Raw genomic sequence first — 23,397 nt, 5'->3', positions numbered from 1 at the left:
TAATGCAAGGAGTACAGCTTGGAAGGTGAGATAAGTTATGTTGGAAAGGAATGATCTTTTGAAAGAAAAGGTGAAACTATTCAGAAAAACAGTCTAATAAAATTGGAAGATAAATTCGTGACCACTTGTGAAGGTAGACAGGGATGAAGAAGGTGAAAGATTTAACCCTTTTTTGCCTGCTTCCCCAAAATGCTGATGTCATGTCAACTGCTAGACTTTGCTTGATAATTGTGAGCTGGGCTGACAAGGGGAGGAAGTCAGGGTTCCTCCAGTGGCTTGGTCTGAAGCAGCAGGGAGTGTGCTTCTTTCAGGTGACATGACATAAACTGTGCAGATACCAGCTGTGCAGAGTCTTATCTGCCTGTACGCCACCTGAAGCTAGTGCACTAAAAGACTGGAGCCTATACTTTTGACTGCATGGAGTGGGCAGATGCCGTTTCCAGAAAAAAAACTGATCCCCAGATGCATGTCATATTAAATGCAAACTGGATTTTTAGCTAGGCTTCTTCCAGCTGCAGCAAGCATGTTTGTAAATCTCAGTTGACAGCTACAGGGGAAAAAAGACAAAGAAGAGGTGTCTCTGCCCAGGCAAAGTAACAGTCACAGCTGCCCATGACACACTTGGCTTTTGGCAGAGCTCAGGCTGGTTATGCTCTGCAGACATAGGATGAAGCACTCTCAGTATGCTTCCTTCAACAGGAATGCCAGCAGTGTCTTGGATTACTACAGAGACTGCTCTGTGTCTGTGACCTCCTTCTGCAGAGTCTGGGTTCACATTAAATGAGACCAGGAGTTCCTGGTAGCCTGCATATGGCTCTCAGCACAGGCTAATCACATTTTTTGGATAGTTGTATTTTCTTAGGATCCAGACTCTCAAACTGGAACGCTTATTTTATTGAAGTTTTTCAGAAAAAAAATACTAGCTTTACATAATAGTTGAACATAACCGAAGGTGATGCTGTAGCCTACAGGTTTTGTAGGACCCGATTTTCTTAGAATCTGAACGTTTTTGTTTAAATCCATAAAATATCTGGGTCTTGTTTGTGGTGATGTCCTAACAACGAAGGGTAGGTGTAACTGCCAGCATGTGAAAACTAATTGCTTGGTTTGGTCTCATAAATTTTGTTAGCCAGAGTGGAGTGGAAGTGTGCACACGGTTTGTGGCTCCAGCTACCATGTGTGAAAGAGGGGTCTGATTAAAACAAACTTCCTCTTCTTTGGTCATGAATATCTCCTGCTTACAGAAGACACTGAGGAAGATCTAGAGTGTTCCTCTTACAGGTATCTTTATAAAGGTGCTATGAAGAAGATTCTCTTTGATGACTTCTAGTAAGTTTTGATGGTTTTTGTCCATATAGTTTATAGAACAGATGAATTATTAATATGTTGCCCGTTATTTAGAAATAATTTAGAAATTTAGAAAATTTAGAAAAGTTTGGAAAGAGAGTAGACGGATTCAGCAGTTGGGGCAAAATCATATTAAGAGAAAAGCCGCTCAGAGCATATGAGAATTTCAGGTTTTCTAGCTGTTAGTCCTTCAAAATGAATATCCTTCCTCACCCCCATATAAAGCTCACTTTTAGGATGGCCACCTTTTTTTTCATCTCCCTCCTTCTACTGTGATCTTGAATAATATGAGGGTTAGACCATGTTCACCATACCTAAACTGTCTCCCCTGGTATTCTTCTCCTCAGCTCTGCAGACTTTTTGCTGAGTTGACCTAAATTCTTCAGTAAAAGGCCTGGATTCTGTGCAGAAAGCTGGAAATGGCAACTCCAGTTAAGGAGTACATACAAAGATAAATAAAGAACATCGGTTAATACCCTTGTGTGTGGTGTATGATTTACCCCTGCTCCTGAAATTTTAACTTCCACTGTGCTGGAGAACCTTTCATCTGTAGTTGTTGTGGGAAGTTAGTACTGGGATTTTGGGCACAGTGGCACAGAAAGGTAGTGTGGCATAATGGGGAAGAGTTGGAGTCTGGAAACCCACTTTCTGCTGCTGGCTGTGCCGCAGACCAGCTGTGCGACCTGGAGCCAGGCTACTTCACTTCCCTGTGCTTCTCCATTACCAGGTAAAGGAAGAAGGTTCTCCATGGTGCAGACTTGCTCATCTTGCTTTTCACACAGAGAGACCCTACAACAGTGTGTCCTGAAGCTGCATGAGTCAAATAAATAGGTAGTAACTGCATGGAATACAGTGTCAGTATAATTCTGCCTTTTTGTTCCTTACATATTACCTACAGGTTGTGAGTTTTCAGATTTTGTTCATATCTGAAGCTGTTTGAAAAGTAGGGGAATACTTCAGTCTTTTCTCTCTCCGAGAGCAAGACACTTCTGCTGACTTAAATGACTTGTTTGTGATATGCAAACGTGAAACATGTGATATTGTCTTTTGTCTTGCTTTGGTGTTCCATAAACAGCAGAAGGAGAAATGAAATTTCTGCAGGACTGATTGTGTAAGTTTGGCATAGACTCTTTTGTCAATGAAGTTCTAAATTAATGTAAAACTTTCACTCTGCATACATTCCCGCAAACAAGAACCCACGCTTGAATGAATGCTTGTTGCAAGAAACAAATAAAAAAAGTACAAATGCCTTTTATTCAAATGAGTTTTAAAGGGAAAAGAAGTCTAAATTGGATTATAAAACACACTACATTCTTGGTTTTTCTCTTCTGTAGTGTTCAAAGGATGTTGTCTAACATAAATGAAGTACCTCAAAATATTCTTTGTATGTGTTTTGGTGTCATATGATTCATGTATGCCTTTTTTGGGATGAAAAAACAAGAAGGAGATTCACCACTGGCAAGTGGTGTTGCTAAATGTTGTGTCTGAAGGGCTGTTCACTTAGCTGGACTCTTACTGAAAAGAGACGTGACTGTCCATGTCTCTTCTTCATGTGTAGTTGAAAAAATGCATCCTATCCCTTTCAACTGGCATAAATCTGAGGACATACAATTTTACAATAGTTGAGTCTATGGTCTTTGTGATTTAGGGTTTTTTTTCCTCACTTGCTTATTTCCATCTTTGTTCCTTCAGTAACAAGAAGAAAAAAGAATTTCTTTATATGGTTCCGCTTTGAAGTAATCCTGCTTTATTTTAAAACCTCTTGAGCTGGAGGATTCAGTGACACTTGATCTACCTAAAGTATTTATGTGTACCTCTTGGAAAAGCATTAAGTTGGAAACTTTGTAAGTTTCTTCCCTTTAAGTTAAACTTTGGTTCCTTTTTTTAAAGTGGTTCTATAATCAAGAAAACCAATTTCAGTTATATACCCCTTTGCTTTGGAACTGTAGAACATTGCAGTGTGTCTCTGTCATTACTGTAGGTGAATATTCTTTCTCTTTTTTAAAAATATTGTGAGCCAGACTACCTTTTTTGCTTTAGATTAATTAAAATTAATTAATTGCTCAGGTTAGTTAAAAGACATATTAATATTGCATGATTTTGTTTGTATCTCATCAGGTTGAAAGTTCTGTTGGATGTTTTAAACCATCACAGGACTTGAATAATCTGGGTCCTTTTGGGTATTTTTTAAAATGTTTTTGCCATCTTTGTTAGCTTAAAATATATCTTACCCACTTCCATCTACTTTGCATGCAGAGTAAATGTCAAGGTTTGTCTACCCACGTGGAGTTACTTAGACAGAACTATTGCAATTTCAGATAACCCTCCTTAAGTCCAAAAGCATGTCCAAGTGTGGGTAAAACCCTACTGCTGGTTCTTCTCACACACATGGCTTGGTGTGAACATGTGGGATGACCTGGATGAGAGTGTTTGAAGGAAGACAACGCCAAGGTCAGTTGCAGAGGGCTTCTAGTGAGAACAGTAACACTAAGTGGATCCTTTAGAACAAAATGGATCTGCTCCATATGCAGATACACAATGACCTCATTGTATTTCAGTGATTGGGTTGTGGAGCTGTTGGCAGTCAAGATGTTCTATCCCCTCCATTCCAGAGAGGGAATATCCCTGGAGCAGTTGCTCTTCAGCTAAAGCAATGGCTAGTGTTCCAATGGGGAGAGACAAGAACTGCTGCCTAGATTGCTTTCCTAGAGCCAAGTGTGGATGGGCTGCTGGTTGTAGGCAAAAGCAGAATACGTATCCTGAAGAGCCACTGTTCCATGAATTTTCAATAACATACCTGGATTTGCAATGAGAGAAGAGATTTTCTGAGGACAAAGCTTATGAGAAGGTAATTTCTTGGCCATTTATCTAATGCTTGTCTTCAGGCTTCTCTTTGTTGCTTCTTAGTATTTATGTGCAAAACAAAAAATCCTGGTGAAATCTAACGTGCTACTGGGGTACCTTTTCTTGAATTTGTCTAAGTATCTTGGTGTTTTTTTCACCACTCTTCTAAAAAGTCCTTCTACCTTGACTTTACCCAAGAAGTCTCTTCTCTTAGGCCAGGAAAACTGAAAATTTATTTAAGTTCTCACCTTGCTTTAGACAGAGTGCTCTCTGAGAACCTGTGTTGAGTTTTCTACATCCTGCTTGTTAGAAAAATCAAGCATTTGGGTTCAGTTTCCAGGTTACAGAGATTTCCAAAGGTTAAGAAAATTAATTTATCTGGAGATTTTCTCTGAAATGGACTGTCCTATGCTTTTCTTTTTCCATAATGAAGATGCACCATCTTCTTTCAGAGTGTTTGAATAAAACATGATGGCCAGGTTTCAAACTGGTGATGACCTGAGGCAGCTAAAATATTTAATGAACTATTTGTGAATTATGAGAATTTGTTAGTTTAATTCAGTGGGTTAAACAGAAGGATTGGGTGGCTGGAAGATAGGAGAACTGGGTGTTCCTGGTCTCCCTTTATTTTTTTTTTCAGAGACATAACTTTTTATGTTGATGAACTAGTCTTGAACTGAACTTTCTTTATGACAAGAGACATTGATTCTTTATATGTAGTTTGACAATTTTTTACGTATTCTGGGATAAAGTTTTGGCAACTAGTTTCTCTCTTATCAGTTTTTACCACGTGTCTTTAGGGTAAAGCGAGAATAGTCCCACTTTCTTAAAAATGAGAGCAATCTTATGACAACAGTAACTGATTATTTTGTTCTAAAATTGGATTTTGTTACCTTCCTAGTTATTTAAAATGCTTGAAAATATTTCAGTTTTAAATGATTAAGTGTAAAGCATTTACAACAGCAGAAAAAAACCAAGGTGCTGTGTAATGGACTTGCAGAAGAGGAAAAAAAGCCACAATAGTTCTGTAATGTCTACATACTTGCAAGGATTGTAGCTTTTGAAGGATGCAGTTGGTTATAATCTCAACCTCTCTTAGCCATGGGCCTTATTACAAAGAAAGTCTTAGTTATTTTTTTTTTTTATGGTCCATATCCTGTTTGGGTATTTCTTAGGAGGAAGCAAAAGAAATTGGATCATAGTGGCTGATCCTCAATCAGCTTATTTAAAGCAAAAAGGGTTAAACTAGGACAGAAGAACTCAATTAGGAGCTTCAACATCTTACCACTTTTGATGCAACTCAGCTTTAATAATAGTTTTCTCAATTTGAGTATGTCCAGATTAGTCAGGGGAAAGAACTGTTTGTTATTGGCAAGAAATAAGGTGAACAAGAGGTTGGGTTTTTTCCTTTTTGTGAGGGAGATTTTTCTTAATTATTACCTGCATAACAAAGCATTTCTTATACAGGTGGGGAATAGCAGCTTTTTCCTGTTTTTAATGTAACAGTTTCTGATGCCTCTTTGATCCAAACACTTTCTGGCTGCAGAACTTCCATTAACCTTGGTCAATTCATACTGTGATGCATAATCCTAGGATCACTCTGAATTCCTTTCCCCTTCCCACCTGCCCCACCCCTTGAAGTGCATTGTAGATGTTGCACTTGGTTTCTTTGAGGAACTGTCTGCCGTGTGTCATGCAAATGATGATGATTGAGCCAGTATGCTATTTTAAATAGGGTTTTATATATTACACCAACTGCAACAACTTGTTTCCTGGAAGGACCAAGTGGGTGGAGATGGAGATTGAAGGGGGAGTAAAAGAAGCACGGTTCTCTTTTGGACCCAAGATATTGCATTCCCATGTGGATATATTCCATCCCAACACGTAATCCAGTGGACTGTATACCTATATACACATATACACACACATGTATAAAAAGTTATTTGGGACAAAGTAAAGTATTTTGGACAACATAAATGTTATCTGCAACTTGTTGTTCCTCCTTTTCAGCAGTATCACTTTTCAGGCATCAGTGACAGGACCAACATCTTGTTTCCACCATCCCCAACAGAGCATCTTCACTTGCACAGGTGGAGGAGATCTTTTGGGAGGGGTGGCAAGGAGAAGCGTGGTGGCCTAGTGGTAATCACTAGTCTGAGATCTGTCAAATACTGGAAAAGTAGATGTTACTCTACCTGGGGCAGAGATGCTGCTGCCATACTGCGAGTGAGTCAGTGGGCAAATAAGACTCTGTATTCTGTCTGGCATTATAAATGGGTCAGTGATGGATTTGTATTACCTGAGGAAATGAACTGGCTGACAGAGAGACTTCTGCTTGCTGCCCAGCAAATGTCAAATATAGCAGGAAGCTTGGGGGAAGGGGAGAGATAGCTGGAGACAAAGGCGGTGTTAAAATAGCTAGGATGTCAGTGGAGCTCCTCAAAGGAGTGTTCCTGAGGAGTAGGCTGGGAAAGCAGAACAATCTTTAGACTTTGTTGATCAGCGTTTTCTTGTCCTCCAGTAGGGTTTCAGCCATGGATGCTGCTTTATAATTAGAGTTGTGCATGAGATGGGTTTGGGTTTGCATGAGGTGATGTGCTGTTCTGTTCAGCTTTGTTCGCTAGTACGGAACATGACTTCTGGTGCTTTGGTTTTATAGGGTTAAATGCATTACTCTGAGTGCCCTTTTTCATCGTCTCCACATGATGTCTGCACGGAGTTAACCCTTTAAAGGAGTACATTTGGAGCACGTAAGATCTCAGGATAGACTGAGGGAGTGGGCTGCATCATGCCCAGGGTCCTTACTAAGCTGAGCTCTTGTTGGTGACGAAAGGCAGGCAAGTAGGCTTTGGCTCACTTGGGTCTGGTCCATGCAACATTTCTTTGTTTCCTGACTGTCCTGTGAATTTCTCTTACTTGGAGAGTCTTGAATGTCTACCAAACTGGGCACTGTATTATGGAAATGATTTCTGGCTGAAGTATTACTCCTCTCACCAGCCGAATTCAGTCTCTGTCACCACTGCTATGACATAGGTCCAGCAAAGCATCTTTTCACATCCTTCTTTCAAGAAGGTGATAATCTCTCTTTATTTTGCGTTCTTGAAGCCATTTTTCAGTAGCAGTCCCAAAGAAGAGCTTTGCCCTTGGCATTTGTGGTTTCTGAGTGCTAGTGACTTGATTTCCACCTCTGTGACTACACTGAGAGTGCCTGCTTGTATTTTGAACCAGCTGTGTTGGCTGGTCTAATCTCAGATCTCTAAGATTAAAATTCTGTGGCACCTAAAATAAACCAGCAGTTCATGTGTTCCCGTGGTTTAGTTCTGTCACCAGTTTATAAGCTGTATTTAGCCTCTGTAAAAACACTGTGCTCCCTGCAAACTAACACTGGTCCTCTCTAAAGCATGCTTGCAACTCCAGCTGCAGCACTGTCAGTGACCATGCAATGGAGCATGTAGTTTGGGGTGAATGGCAAGATTACTTTTAAAGGCACTACAGGGTGCACAAGTCTGTTTTAGGGTTCATTTAAGGGCAGATGGCCATCAGGAGATAATCTCTTCTGTCTTCAGTCACAGCTTTGCTCTTTCCCACTTCAGTTCACAGTGTAGCAGTGTATGTGGTTGAGTTTGTCATATCTGATTTGCTACTGGCAGGACCCCCTTTATAACAGCTCTGACTTTTCTTGGCAAGAAAGAGATCTTTGCTGGGGTTATGCCAGGCTGAGGAGCCTGCTCCTCCCCCTGCTCCTTACAGGGTGAGTCTGGTAATGCATCCTTTGTGTACAGAGCTCCTAGAAGATGTTATTTGCAATGCATGAGAAGGAATTAAGAGTACCCAGGCAGAGTGCTGCCGTGTTCTTCAGCACCACCTACTGACATCTTCCTCTCCCACGTCCCAAGTGCACAGGGGAGTGCACTTCTCTTAACTCACAGGATTTCTTGAGGTACTTAACAATACACTCTTGGCTGGAATATTGGAAACCCCAGACACACTGCTTTCAGTTGCATTATGCCATATGGGGAGCACTGAGGAGCAGTGTACAAAGGCCAAGTTGCTTGGCTCTGGTATCTGTTTTCCTAGGTTGGGACAGCCCACTTGTCTCTTAAACACTGATGTCTATGCAGAAGGGCATTAAGAGGTTGGGTTGTGTCAGTGGGGTGGATGACTTGGCTCGTTTCCTGTGAGTATTTAGTGTGGAAACCAAGTGGCCGACCACATTTCTACTTACAGAGTTTTGCCCTATGCTGCTCCATCTTACTCTTAAGTGCTGAAAGGATTTAAAAAGTTTTGGGTTTTTTTACAGGTTTTGACTGGGAAAAGGGTTTAATGCCTTTTTTTTGGGTGTGTTTTCATTTTCTTCCTCTTCACCTTCTGATAGCAAACTAAGTTTATTCTGTAAAAAAAAGGAGCCTATCTGATCAAAATTTCCCCCCTTCCTAGCAGAATTGTTGTTGCATCTTCTTGTAACGCATGGCCAAAGCAGTATTCTGTTTATTGACTCTGGTGAACCGCAGGAAAACTTGACAGAACTGTCTGTGTGTCTGTATTTACACCTCCACAACTACTTTTGTGCAGTAAGTTAAGTACCTGCCATACTTAATAAGGGAAAAAGTCCTACTCCAATCATTTAGTTGTTCAGATTCTCACATATATATACAGTCTTTTTGATTTCTGTAAGGATTAGTAATGTGCCATGAAAGTAATTCAGAAGATCAGAAAAACCCATCCTAGTCTTGCTTGGAGCAAAAGCATTTAATACTCAAGAGCCTTCTCATAAGCGAAGTTCTTCATCCTAAGACTCAGTTGCCCATGCTTTCTGTACCATATAATGCCTCACAGCTAGCCTTCAGGAAGAGAAGACAAAAAAAGCCAGAATCATACTTTGTATGACTCTCTCTCAATTTGTCTTTTAATTAAGTTGTAGCATTTTATTTGCAATCTGCTTTTATTTTATAAGTTTGATGTTTGAAATTATCCTTCAGGCATTTAGATGGCCTCTTAATGTATTTTTAAAAAAGAACACATATGTATATGTACACTCCAGGAGCTCAAGGAAAGAAGGAGAAGAGACATTTTTTGTGAGAAATAGAAAAGGAGTGGTCAGGGTTTAGGTAGCTTGAATCAGTAAAGCCCCAGCCTGATGCTCTTTGTAGTTTGGTTACTTATATCTGAATTGTGTTTGTTGATTTGATTTCCTTGCAAGTAACATGTGGGTGTAAGATCAAGTATTCTGTCTTGGACTTTTGTCTTCCTTGCTAGGGAAGTTTGTGTTTTCTGCAGTGAGGTAACTGTCAGTTTGCTGTGTCTGCTTGACGCTGGGGACTGCAGTCTTTTCCTCAAAATACCTCGCAGAAGCTGACACTTTGCTCCTATCTGTCATCCTCCTTTCTTTCATACCTCCTTGTAAAATCTATGGTGTGCCCTTATTCTGCTAGGGTCTTACAGTGCAATGGCTAATACGCATTAATGTTCAGTAACTGAGCACCATGTTTTTCGGTTTTGTTTTTTTGTTTGTTTGTTTTGTGGCTTCCCCCCCCCCTCCCCCCCCCCCCCCCCCATTTTTTGAGAAGTCATAGTCTTGGAGAACAGGTTGAGCTGATAGCAGTGTATCCATCATTTGGACCCATTCCAGGTCATTTATGTGTTTATGTATTAAGTTCCCCAAATGAAAAATAACCAGAGATTCTGTGAATCCTTGTTCTCTTCTTGAACTGAAAAAAAACATCTATGCTTCTGGCAGCTCCTAGCACTGTGTAGTCTCTCTTCCACAAGCTTTAAGATTAATATGGTTTATATTTCCTTTAAAGTGTAGAAGATTTTCCAAGCTATGCGGTAGCTTTCCAGTGATCCATAGTATAGTATAAAGTATGTTAAATGAATGTGTGTATTCAGGAACATATGTAAATAGTAACTGTATAGGGATAAACAAAGTTGGTCATACTGTTTCCTGTGACTGGGAGATTTCTGAAAAGTTTCAAATATAATGTGCAAAGAATCATAGCAGGAAGGTGTCCTTTTGTGGAATCTGACCTGGAGCTCACTTCAGGTTCAAACAGTCTTCCAGGTGGCTGGATAAGTAGATTTTATGAAAAAAACGAGCCTCTGTCTGCTCAGCTTAGATCATTGTTTTGCTGTTGAGTTGTAATGCATCTCTAATAGAAGTTCTTCCCTGAAATATCTTACATTGTAATATGTATTTCCATGTAGGTCAACAGAAATATTTATTGGAAGAAGTGGACAATAGGATCACACATATCAGCCAACATACTTCTCTCATGGGTACAACTGTTGAGTTTCAGAATTTAATAAATGACCCAAAACTGTACATCAGTATGGAGATCACGATAATAAAAGGTGTAACTGGTGATAAAATTTTACCATAAGCCCTTTATGTGAAAATATGAACGACAAGGTAAGTACATTGGAGTGGACAGTTGCAACCCAACCCATGGAGTTCTACCAAAATTCAGCTCTATCAAATAAAAAAGGTGAGGGGGGGAGAAATGGTATTTCAATTTAGTTTATTTTGATACCAGGTTGGTGGAGCAATTTCAAAGACAACCTTTAGAGGACCAGGAATGCCAGTAGCTTGATGAATTTGGTCACTGAAAAAAACCCCATGAGTTGAGTAGGTTTACCTAATTGTAGTTGAGAGTTGAATTTATTCTTTGAATTCCTCATTAATTAAGGGGTTTTTTAATAAAGGAAAGATGAGGCTAGCTTCCTCCAGTTAGAATAGCTTTCAGATTTCCAGTTTCTCATATGTATAAATTTTTGCATTGCTCCTTTAATTTTCTTACATTTTCCCTGATGTGATCTTATGTTATAAAAAGTGATTAAAAAAAATTTAAAAAGGCAAAACAACCCCAAACACAAGGGCATCAGAGCAGCAGCATCTTCGTATGTGCACTGAACCTGGCCAGGAGCCCAGGTGGCATGGCTGGAAGGTTCTCACCACAGCTGTAAGCACTGGTGCCTTGTAAAACCCAGGCTTCTTTGGCAGGGAAAAATGCCTGTGGTGTTACTCATGGGAATTTTGAAAACTTGTCATGTCTGTAATTAGTTGCTTGTGAATCGCATTGCCGTAGTGTTCGGTAGTTTATTTCTGGTAGATTGATCTCCAACGGCAAGAAAAAGGCGGCGGTAAGATTAGAGCAACACTGAAGCTTCCTGCGTGTTTTGAAGGAAAAAGATGTTTTCTGGTGCGTGATTCCAGCCTCTGCTGAGACGTTTTATTCATGGCAATCTGCTTTGACCCAATGCGCCATGTTGGAGCCGCTGGGGCTCCCCACAGAGAGGCAGGTCAGCGCCTGGGAGCCTGGGCCCGTCCCACCACCCTGGCTGGGAACGGGGCAGGCTGAGGGGCAGCCTCAGCCCTGGGCATTGGGAACCTCCCTGGGGCCCAGCCAGGCCGTGGGCCTGCAGGTGGGCCTGGCTCAGGGGGATCCAGGGCCAGGCTGTGGGGAGCTGGAGACTGGCCCTGTTGTGGCATTGCTGGGGCAGGGGCTGATGGCTCCAGGGGGTGAAGTGTGTCCCCCCATGGTCCTGGGCCGTGGGGGAGCTCCAGGAGGGCTGTTCAGGAAGAGGGAGGCCTCTGGGTGCCCTCAGGGCCCTGACACACACTGCATCTCCAGGGGGACTTTATCCAGTTGAAAGGGGTTTGGCAGTGTTTCTGCCAGTGTGATGGGGCATGTAACATCATAGAATCATTTAGGTTGGAAAAGACCTTTAAGATCATTGAGTCCAACCATAAACGTAACACTTGACAGGTCCATCACCAGACCAGGTTCCTAAGTGCCACATCTACACATCTTTTACAACCAGTTCCCTGGGCAGCCTGTTCTAGTGCTCGATAATCCTTTCAGTGAAGAAATATCTTTCAGCCTCCACCTTGGCACAGAGTAAAATGTGTGTGCAACCTGCATGTATGAGGTAGGGATGAAGATGCCTCTGATCGTCTGACAGGAGGAAGACTTGGAGAACTGGAGATTTCATTGTTTTAGATGTGGAGTTACTAATACTGAGCTGGAAGTTCACATATTGTGTGTGGTCTGACTGACCTTTTCAGCTGTGGTTATGCATGTGCGTATTCTTAACTTCTAGAAGCTTTGCTGACTCCATGTCAAAATATAACGGATGGGTAGTCAACCACAGAAGCTCAATTTTGAGGTCAGTGCCTTGGGCTTCACAATTAATTTTGTATTTTGAAGCTTTAAAACCAAACTTAAACATAATGATCTGAACTACTTTGCGTGCTGCCAAATTCTGTAATGACTGTTGTTCAACAAGCACAATTATCTTTTGTTTTGGATTTTTAAAAACCTAGAAATCTAATGCAGCTCTGCCTCTGATGTTCTCATGCATTTATGAGTGTAGGGAAGGATATTGAAGGCAATTTGAGACTTCACCTTGGGTCTTTAAAATTGTGGTTTTGAGAATCTGTTTTGCCCAGTGTTTTGGAAGCTTTCTGCTCTTAAGTAAAATGAGAATACCTCTTCTCCATATTAAGCATTAAAGCCATGTATTTTAAGAACAGGTTGTAAATGCAAATTAGTCAGACAATGACATTTTAATAATGTTTGGTGAAGTTAGCATCACATTACTAAGGGTATTTTAGAAGTCACATTATCTGTGGGCAATGTGGTCTCAAGAGATTGGTTGTGAATATGTTAGAGGGCTTGTGGGATTTATGGATTCATTTCATGGTGGTTGTGTTTGGTTGGTTTGGGTTTTTTTTTCCCAAGAGTTCCTGTTCTGCTTTTGAGTTGGTTTGGTAAGTCCTCTCTCACTCCACCTCCATTCCCCTCTAAATTTTCTTACTGTACTGTTTGAAATTTAAAGGATTATGGAATGCGTTGCCTTAGCTGGTCATGATGGAAATATGCAAACCTTGCTGTGTTTCCTTTGTTTGGGGTGTGTGTCTTGCCAGTGTATGAACATCCGCACGTGAAAATGCCCTTTGCTGGTGAGTTGGTGGATCTCACTCAGTTCCATATCCCATGCAGACAAAAAAGAAGAGAGAAAGACACAAATTGTGTTTCAGTTTCTTTTGATATATGAGCTCAAACTAGCAGTTTGTGGGGTTTTTTTCACCTTTGTGCAGTGCCCGAGTTTTAAAGAAAAATGTGGAAATGGTAGGGCAGAATTCCTTACAAAATGCTTCATCCTGCTTGCAGTGTGATGCATGGTGAAAACATCAAAATGAAGTCCATTCAGCTGTACTTGATGTTTGTTCCTCATAGAGCTGCAGTAAGATTAACCCCTTCTCTGACTTGTTGCTGCCTTTGTAATATAGACCCTGCTGCGATTCAAGCTGGAACCCATTAGAAAGTCTCCATCAGTTTTTGTATCAGCAGTATTAACGATCTCTTAACTATTCCTTCAGATTTGTAGCAGAAGGGTGGTGTTGATTCTTGAGGATACTTCAAGAATATGTTGTATTCTGTTGTATCCTTGAGGATATCTTCTCCCAGCATTAGTGTACCTCACTGCTGGAGATGGGGATGGTGGTGGTTTCCACCTCATGTGGAGCTGCCATGATTATCTTTTTTTCAGAACCTCAGGTTTGCGCTCCCTTCTCGTTTTTTTGGTAAGCTGGCCTGAAGTTTCGGAAAGAGACACAGCTGAAAGCATTTCGTGGTGGTGTTTCTAAAGGGTCTGGGGGGGGGCGGGGGGAAGAGCGAGATTTGTGTGTGCGTGTGTGTTGTTTTTCCTCTGTTCTACACAATGGAGCTTTCAGAGAACCTCTCTTAAAAGGCATAGCTACAGCCTTTGTGTGAAGGGTGTGTCTGCTGGCAGGGTTTGCTGATGCAGACAGGCTGGCTGGTGATTAACAAAGGTCATTAGACTTTGGAATCTGGCAGGGGAGTGGGGTTGTGTGTCTTCTGTGCCAAGCAGGAGGGCTCCCCAGGGACAGGGCAGGCTGGAGGCCCCGGGCCTTCCCCCCGCCCCCCCCCGCCCCGCCCCGAGAGGCTCAGCTGTCTGTTGCCTCTGCCTGTAGGACAGCTTGGACCAGTGTCTTGATGCTGTAATGCTCTGTTTCTGGAACGAACCGTCACATTTGTCATCCATGGGACAGGGGAACCAACCCTAGGAGATGCTTGTGGGCAATCTGCTTAGGGAGGGAAGGTGCTGCTTGGGCAGTGCAGGAGGACAGCAGCGACATGACTTGGGGGGGCAAGTCATGCAGGAGAAGGGGAGATAATGTTCTGGGGATGGTGCTGTTTTTCAAGCGGCACCCAAGGAGGAGCAGGAAGAAGAAGGGGAGAAAAAAGAAAAAGCCTGATGTGGTTGAGATGAAGCTGAGATAAGTGAGGCCATGTTGTGCACAGGCGAGAAGCTCTGAGCCTCTAAGTGCAGGAGTTGTCTGAGCTAAAATGGCTGCTCCCAAAGCTCAGAGGACTAGGGCAGCTTAGTGAGTCTTAAAGCTTCAGTGACGCAGGGGCTCATATCTCTTGAAAGTGTGATAAACACATTCAGCAGAGCTGTGGCTTGTTTGGCTGAGATGAAAGGACTAAGCTTGGGGGATGGGTAGTGAAAACTGGATGATCTGCTTTTCTGTGAAGTGTTCTAAATGCAGGAGTCGTCTGCTCCATGGAAAAATTTGTTTTCAGGTCTAATGGACTGTGCTAAAGGAGACGTGGGGTGGGGCTTCACTCACTGCTGTAATTTGATCCAGAGCAGATAGCAACCTCTTCCACACAATTTGGTCTGGTGCTTGCACATAAAAGCTTGAGTATCTCGATTATTGTAACTTTGTTAGCTGAAAAGAAGCTGGTGCAGCGTTCATTTTCTTTATTGGTGGTGGGAGGGAGAGGGGAGAGAGAAAGGACACAGCGCAGCCTGAGAAGTAGCATAGGTAAATACGTGTAGAGCCTCTGTGCTCAAGAGTGTCCAGAGTTTGACTTGCTAGAAGTTTATTTTAGCAGTCTATCAGAAGAAGCATTCTTTCGTATAAAATCCTGGTGCAATACCCTCTCTTGTTTCTGTGCCCTAATGTTTTGGAGCTTTGTCCTCGCTGCGGAGGTAGCTTCATACTCTACATACAATAAATAAACACATGGAATTTTTAGTGCTTTGGGCTGCCCTTGTGTCTTGGACCTCTGAAATGTCCAGTTTATCATCCGTTCCCAGCGCTGTGCATGGAAACTTAAAGAACTAATTTCTGCATTAACATAGGAAGGTTGCTCTTGTGCTTAAGTACTACACAGGGTGGGAGTGTCTAAGGCTTTTGTCTTGCTTGTGCTTTGTGTCTCCTCTCCTTCATGGTGGTGCAGAAACATACAACTCTCTTGCTGGATTAACTGGTCACAAGCTGCACCACCATTCTTAATTTTACCGTATCTTATGTTGCTTTGTACTTCAAGGTATGCAGGGCTTTTGGATAAATAAAGGAAGTAATGATGTCTCTGAGTATTTTTAACTTCTATTTCCATTGTACTTTTGCAGTATTCTTATTTGCATTGCTGTCCCTCTCTTACTCCAGCCCTCTCCATCCCCCAGAATGCTAGCGCGCAGAGGTCATGTCCCCAGAATAGATTAAAATGAAACGGTAAACATTTTAACAAAGAATGGAGATGCCATTACAAAGCTTGGTGGAATTAGGTCAGAGCAAAGCATTCTACCTTGGCTTCATGTAGCTGTATCTCATCTTGCAGTTATGTCTAGGTTTTCCCACCAATATCAGGACTGATTGGATGTTGAGAAGAAAGGCCAGTTTCTTGCTGTGAAGGCTCTTGATCTATGGTAGTGGGACAGGCAGGACTTCGCAACTACCAGAAAGGTTAGAGTGGGTCTCGTAAAGGCAGAAGCCACTGTTTTCTGATTGTAAATTTCAGTGCATGACTGGAAGTAATGTACTGTTTCTCTAGCATATGAGTTGTGGTCTTTGAACAAGACAAACTTCTGAAAAACAGCCCTATCCTGTGTAATGGAAAAGCCAAGAGGACGAAGTCCATTGAATCAATAGTCACTTGTCAGAAAGGTGACTGTAGTGTTGAGTCAGCAACTTATGAGCTACCTAGATAAGACTTTATGTGAATCTGAATTGATGCCTCTTAATGTGGTAAGCAAAGGTTGAGTTTTACGCCTCAGTATTTGGAGAATCTCTGGAAATGACTGAGTCATCATAAGCTTGGTATTAACCTATTTTCAGGATTCATTGCAATGGCATTGCTGTAAAATCTCTTTCTTCTTCTCTCCTTCCCCTGTTTTTCTTGCAGAATTTTCTAATGTAAAAGATCTTCCCTGAAGCATGGAGGTGCTGCAGTGTGATGGCTGTGATTTTCGAGCTCCATCTTATGAAGACCTCAAAGCTCACATTCAGGATGTTCACACTGCTTTTCTACAGCCAACGGATGTCTCTGAGGAAAGTCCTAGCCAACCAAGGTCTGGTTCCATGAATGCTAGCAACCAGACTGAGGTTGAATTTTCTTCTGTAAAGGATGAATTTACAATTGCAGATGAAATAGCAGGTAAATCTCAAATCTAAGATTGATCTCAACTCTAAGACCTCAACTCTAATACTCTGTTTTACATGTGCTTGTTTCAGTGTGTTCTAGTTTCTACTTTTAATGTGATTTTAAAAACTCACATAATCTTTATTGCTGTGTCAGTAAAGCAGATGTCTAGCTTCAGCTATACTGGTTCTGATCACGGCTTTTTCTGTAAATGCAAACACTGAGGATGATTTCATTTCGCAGCTACTTTTCATGTATTTCTTCATATTGCTTTTTTGTTTTCACATTTTCATGGTTGTTCTTTGCTACCATGAATGACCTCAGAATTTTCAACTGCATTAGTGTACTAGCTTTCTTTTTCCCCCAAGAAGATTAGATTATTTTGGAAATTATCTATCCAAGATGGTCATGTATGTGTAGACACTATGCATAATGGTAATTTTCCTGAGCATTGCCAGACTGCCAGCACTGCCAAACATGTAGCTATCACCATAAGCGAGGGAATCCTGGTGTAATTATTATCTATTCAGGATGTGGTTGCTTTGTTATGTGTAGAGGGTGGGTGGAGAAAAAGCCTCTTTATTTGATTTTGATTTATTTATGTATACACCTTAATTCTCATTTTAGGGCAAAATGCAACAAGTCAGATGGGGACTGGAAGTTACTATAGCCAGAGCCAGACTTTCTATGGTCAGCACATTGCTCCAAATCCTAAACCAACCAACAAGTTTTTCCAGTGCAAGTTCTGTGTGCGTTACTTCCGTTCCAAAAACCTCCTCATAGAGCACACACGCAAGGTTCATGGAGCACAGGCTGGGGGGAGCTCAGTGGGGCCACCAACTGCTAGTTCCCTAAATTATAACATCATGATGCATGAAGGGTTTGGCAAAGTTTTCAGTTGCCAGTTCTGCACCTACAAGTCACCCAGGCGCGCAAGAATTATTAAGCACCAGAAGATGTATCACAAAAACAACCTGAAAGAAGGTTCAACTCCTCCTACGGCTCCTGCTGCTATGTCTGAATCAACGTCTGCTTCTGTGCCAGTGCAGGAACCCTGCAAGGAGCTGCCTGCAGAGGTGGTGGAGCGGAGCATTTTGGAATCCATGGTCAAGCCCCTGACAAAGTCTAGGGGCAACTTTTGCTGTGAATGGTGCAGCTACCAGACACCTCGAAGGGAGCGCTGGTGTGACCACATGATGAAGAAGCACCGCAGCATGGTAAAAATACTGTCAAGCCTGAGGCAGCAACAAGATGGAACCGCTGCACCTGATGTACAGAGTAAGAGTGCCCAGAATGCCTCTCCGAATTCTAATTATATCTCCATGAATACAACGGGGCGTGAGATGTCAAATGCTAATGTCTCAAACTTCAGGAGCTCGATGGGCAATTCCCTTATCAGGCCCAACTCTTCTACATCTTCCAAGTTTTCTTCTGTGTCTTACCCTCAAATGAAGCCTAAGTCACCTCACAACTCGGGCATGGTTAATTTGTCTGACAGATCCCGCTATGGAATTGCTGATATGACAAATTCTTCTGCTGACCTGGAAACAAGCAGTATGCTAAATGACTCCAGCTCAGATGAAGAGCTAAATGAAATGGACAGCGAGAATGGCTTGAACTCCATGGATCACCAGACCTCAGGAATGTCTGCAGAGCAGCTGATGGGATCTGATGGCAACAAACTATTGGAAACAAAGGGAATTCCCTTTAGAAGGTATATGAACAGGTTCCAGTGTCCTTTTTGCCCTTTCCTGACAATGCACCGCCGCAGCATTTCCCGTCACATTGAGAACATCCACCTGTCTGGGAAGACAGCTGTGTACAAGTGTGATGAATGCCCTTTCACCTGCAAGAGTTCATTAAAACTTGGTGCCCACAAGCAATGTCACGCAGGAACAACATCAGACTGGGACACTATGAACTCTCAGACTGAAAGCATCACCTCTTCTTTGAACGACAGTACAGTGTCTTATGAGAGTGGGAATATAAATGGCAGGAAGTCAGCTGGGATGATGGAACCAGTGCAGCCGCAGCAGCAGCAGCAACAGCAGTCACCCCAGCCCCACTCGCAGCATCCATACAAGTGCACAATGTGCAACTATTCCACCACAACTTTGAAAGGCCTCAGAGTTCATCAGCAGCACAAGCATTCATTCTGTGACAACTTGCCAAAATATGATGGACCACCATCAAATGCACCACAAGAGAGTGAGGCAGATGCTCACCCCTCTGCCAGCACAGTGAAGAAGAGTCAGACTTCCATCCTTGGGCTCTCATCTAAAAATAACTTTGTTGCAAAAGCCCCTCGGAAAGTGTCAAATGACTTCCCTTTAGATCTCTCTCCAGTGAAAAAGAGAACTAGAATTGATGAAATAGCAAGCAATCTGCAGAGCAAAATCAACCAAAACAAACAGCAAGAAGATGCTGTGATTAACGTAGAGGATGATGAGGAAGAGGAGGAGGACAATGAGGTGGAGATAGAAGTGGAGTTAGACAGAGAAGAAGAGCAAACAGAACCAATGATAGAGGTTTCCAGTTCTTATGCACCCCAGCAAATGTGGGGCAGAGAGGCTAATGATTCCCAGAAGGAAACAAACTTCAGAAGCATGCAGCATGACTACAATTCCGCCAATGGAGCGGAGATTGAGCTGACTTTATCTGAAGATGAGGAAGACTATTACTCTTCTGTCAGCATGAAGGACCATCAGAGCCCTAATGCATCTGTCCTGGGGAGCCAGTCAAACTTATATGGTACTGATCAGAACAATGAGAATTCAGAGTTTAATGACTCTGGCAGGCTTTACTATTGTAAACACTGTGATTTCAGCAACAAATCTGCCAGGAGTGTTAGCACCCACTACCAGCGAATGCATCCCTATATTAAATTCAGCTTTAGGTATATCCTGGATCCCAACGATCACAGTGCAGTATACCGGTGTCTTGAGTGCTACATTGACTACACAAATTTTGAAGACCTGCAGCAGCATTATGGGGAGCATCACCCTGAAGCTATGAATGTACTGAACTTTGATCATTCTGATCTGATCTACCGCTGCCACTTCTGCTCTTATACAAGCCCGAATGTTAGAAGCCTGATGCCACATTACCAAAGAATGCATCCCACCGTGAAAATTAACAATGCAATGATATTTTCAAGCTATGTTGTTGAGCAGCAAGAAGGGCTGAACACAGAGTCTCAGACACTGAGAGAGATCTTGAATTCTGCTCCAAAAACTATGGCAACCTCCACCCCCGTGGCTCGTGGGGCTGGTGTGCCAGCTAGTTTTAACAAAAGTGCCACCAAAAGCTTTAGTCCTGAGTGTGAAAATCAGAAGGAACCTTCAGTCAATACTGTGGTTGTTTATGACTGTGATGTGTGTTCATTTGCAAGCCCTAACATGCATTCGGTTCTGGTGCATTACCAGAAAAAGCACCCCGAAGAAAAAGCATCATATTTCAGAATTCAGAAGACCATGCGTGTAGTCTCTGTTGACAGGGGCTCTGCCCTGGCTCAGATGTCTTTTGAGCTGGGGACACCCATCTCCCCCAAATTGTCCAACTTGGCTTCTCAACCTCCAGCTCCCCCACCACCACCCCCAGACCTCGCTACTGAACTCTACTATTGCAAACACTGTTCATACAGCAACCGCTCAGTTGTGGGAGTGCTTGTCCACTACCAGAAAAGGCACCCAGAGATAAAGGTCACTGCCAAGTATATCAGACAGGCACCCCCCACTGCAGCAATGATGAGGGCTGGTGAGTTGCCACCTGGTATTCAGAGGCCACCGGTGTCAATGCAACAGTTGAGCCGGGGTGGATCTGAGACCTCTGTGAATCCTCCTGAGAATGAAATGTTCTTCTGCCAACACTGTGATTATGGAAATCGGACCGTGAAAGGCGTGCTTATTCATTATCAAAAGAAGCATCGTGACTTCAAAGCTAACGCAGATGTGATTAGGCAGCATACAGCCACCATTAGAAGCCTTTGCGATCGCAGCCAGAAGAAATCAACTGGCAGCATGCCTGCTCACACCTCCAGCACTGAACGGGACAAGTCAAAGCTGAGAGCCCTCAAATGCAGACAGTGTAGCTACACATCACCTTACTTCTATGCGTTGAGGAAGCATATTAAGAAAGACCACCCAAATCTGAAGGCCACGGTCACATCCATTCTGAGATGGGCATTTTTGGATGGCTTGATAGAAGCTGGTTATCACTGTGAATGGTGCATTTATTCACACACAGAGCCAAGTGGTTTGCTCGTGCATTACCAAAGGAGACATCCTGAGCATTATGTTGACTATACGTATATGGCAACTAAACTCTGGGCGGGTCCTGATCCTTCCCCTCCTGCCCTAGTGATGCCAACAGAAATAAAGACCTATAAATGCAGAGACTGCATTTTTGAAGCATCTTCCATTTGGGATATTACTAATCACTACCAAGCATTTCACCCTTGGGCCATGAATGGAGATGAGTCTGTGTTGTTAGATATCATTAAGGAGAAAGATGCTGCTGACAAATCCATCCCGCAGCCTGATGAAGCTGGCGCCAGGATGGATTCTGAAGACCAGATAACAACATCACAGATGGATCAGGATGCAGAGTGTGCAGAGGATCCCAGCCTTTCCCAGGAAAAAACTGTCCAGCTGGCTTCTGCAAATCCTGCTATCTCCTCCACTCCGTATCAGTGTACAGTTTGCCAGTCTGAGTACAACAACTTGCATGGCCTCCTGACACATTATGGCAAAAAGCATCCTGGCATGAAAGTGAAAGCTGCGGACTTTGCTCAGGATATAGACATTAACCCAGGGGCTGTATATAAATGCAGACATTGTCCATACATTAATACACGTATTCATGGCGTCCTCACACACTACCAGAAAAGGCACCCATCAATAAAGGTCACTGCTGAAGACTTTGTGCATGATGTGGAGCAGTCAAATGATATTGCTCAGAATGATGTGGAAGAGACAAGTAGGATTTTCAAGCAAGGCTATGGTGCTTATCGGTGCAAACTCTGCCCTTACACCCATGGAACACTTGAGAAGCTGAAAATTCACTATGAGAAATACCACAATCAACCTGAGTTTGATGTTTTTGCCCAGTCACCACCAAAGGTGTCTGCCTCAGTGGAGCCAGACATGGTGACTGAAATCAAGACCTCCCCAGAAATTGCTGCTGAGGATGTTGGAGAAGTCTCTGTGCCAGCACCTCATTTCTCCAGTTCTCATTTAGTGTCTCACACAGTTTTCCGGTGTCAGCTCTGCAAATACTTCTGCTCCACCCGGAAGGGGATAGCTAGGCACTACCGCATCAAACATAACAACGTCCGGGCACAGCCAGAGGGCAAGAACAATCTCTTCAAATGTGCTTTGTGTTCGTACACCAACCCTATCCGCAAAGGGCTTGCGGCACACTACCAGAAGAGACATGATATTGATGCTTACTACACTCACTGCTTAGCAGCCTCTAGGACGGTAAGCGACAAACCCAATAAAGTGATCATTCCATCTCCTCCCAAGGATGACACTCCTCAGTTAAGTGAGGAGCTGAGGAGGGCTGTAGAGAAGAAGAAGTGCTCGCTTTGTTCCTTCCAGTCCTTCAGCAAAAAAGGTATTGTGTCCCACTACATGAAGCGTCACCCTGGTGTTTTCCCTAAGAAGCAGCATGCGAGCAAGCTGGGAGGTTACTTCACTGCTGTGTATGCTGATGAGCACGAAAAGCCAACTCCAGCAGAGGAGAGGAATGACTTTGAAAAGCCTGAGGTGGAGACTGAGGCTCAGGAAATTGAGTGGCTTCCCTTCAGGTGCATAAAATGTTTCAAGCTGTCGTTCAGCACAGCAGAGCTGCTGTGCATGCATTACACCGACCACCACAGCAAGGATTTGAAGAGGGACTTTACCATACTGGGAAGCGGCACCCGCTCTCAGAACCCTGTCTACCAGTGCAAGCACTGTGATACAAAATTGCATAGCACGGCAGAGCTGACCGCACACTTGAATGGTCACAACGAGGAATTTCAGAAGCGTGCCAAACGTCAGGAGAGGAGGAAGCAGCTTTTGAGCAAGCAGAAATACGCAGATGGTGCTTTTGCAGATTTCAAACAGGAGAGGGTAAGGATTTGTGTGTCTGGTCTCTTTCCCTGCTCTCCACTCCCTGCCAGGGAGACCACTAACGCCCACTTGCATGTTCTCGCTGACAGCCAAATGACCATGGGCTAATGAATGACTCAGCGTGCCAGTGAACTCCATAAGTCAATTATACATTCTGCTTTAATTTCCTCATTCATCCTCCACATCTCCCTAGGTCCTGTAGGAAGCCTTGTTCCTTCCTACTGCTTCTTTCAGTATTTTCTTTATATTCTTCCCTTCCTCCCACCCTTCTGGAAGGCCATCTGTATCTGAGTGCTACTTGTTCTTCTGTGGCAAGGCTACCATGTTCTTTGTTGCAGATTCTTTACAAAATGTCCCATCCCTCTCTTCAGTCCACCTCTGAATAACACATCAGAGTTATCAACCTTCACTCAGTACTTTCTTTGATTAAGCACTCAATATTAACAGGATATGAATCTATCTGGTGACTGAAGCTTTGGGCAAGTGCCTCATAAGCAGAAGGCCAAATTGTTCTCCTTTTCTTGCCTGCTTGCCTTGTTCCTTCTGCGTCTGTTTGAAATATACTTGCTGTGGAAAAGCTCCACACAGCTGTTAGGGAAGTTGTGATGTCATGGAAGAGCACAGTTTCAGGCCAA

The 23,397-nt window shown here is 42.9% G+C and overlaps 1 protein-coding gene across 1 annotated transcript in view; it reads left to right on the top strand.

Annotated features, from left to right (window-relative positions):
- Window positions 1-16,441: 16,441 nt before the first annotated feature.
- ZNF462 (zinc finger protein 462) overlaps window positions 16,442-23,397 on the top strand; it is a gene marked incomplete at both ends in the record, with an annotated part of 48,816 nt that continues 41,860 nt past the window's right edge. The window contains 2 exons of the mRNA XM_082013219.1: window positions 16,442-16,661; window positions 17,274-22,762. Coding sequence (XP_081869345.1) covers window positions 16,442-16,661; window positions 17,274-22,762 — 5,709 coding nt within the window. The remainder of the gene's footprint in view (window positions 16,662-17,273; window positions 22,763-23,397) is intronic.

Source organism: Phaethon aethereus (assembly GCF_964289735.1).
Source record: "Phaethon aethereus genome assembly, chromosome: Z".
Lineage (NCBI taxonomy): Eukaryota > Metazoa > Chordata > Aves > Phaethontiformes > Phaethontidae > Phaethon > Phaethon aethereus.
This window is presented reverse-complemented; position numbering and strand designations above follow the sequence as displayed.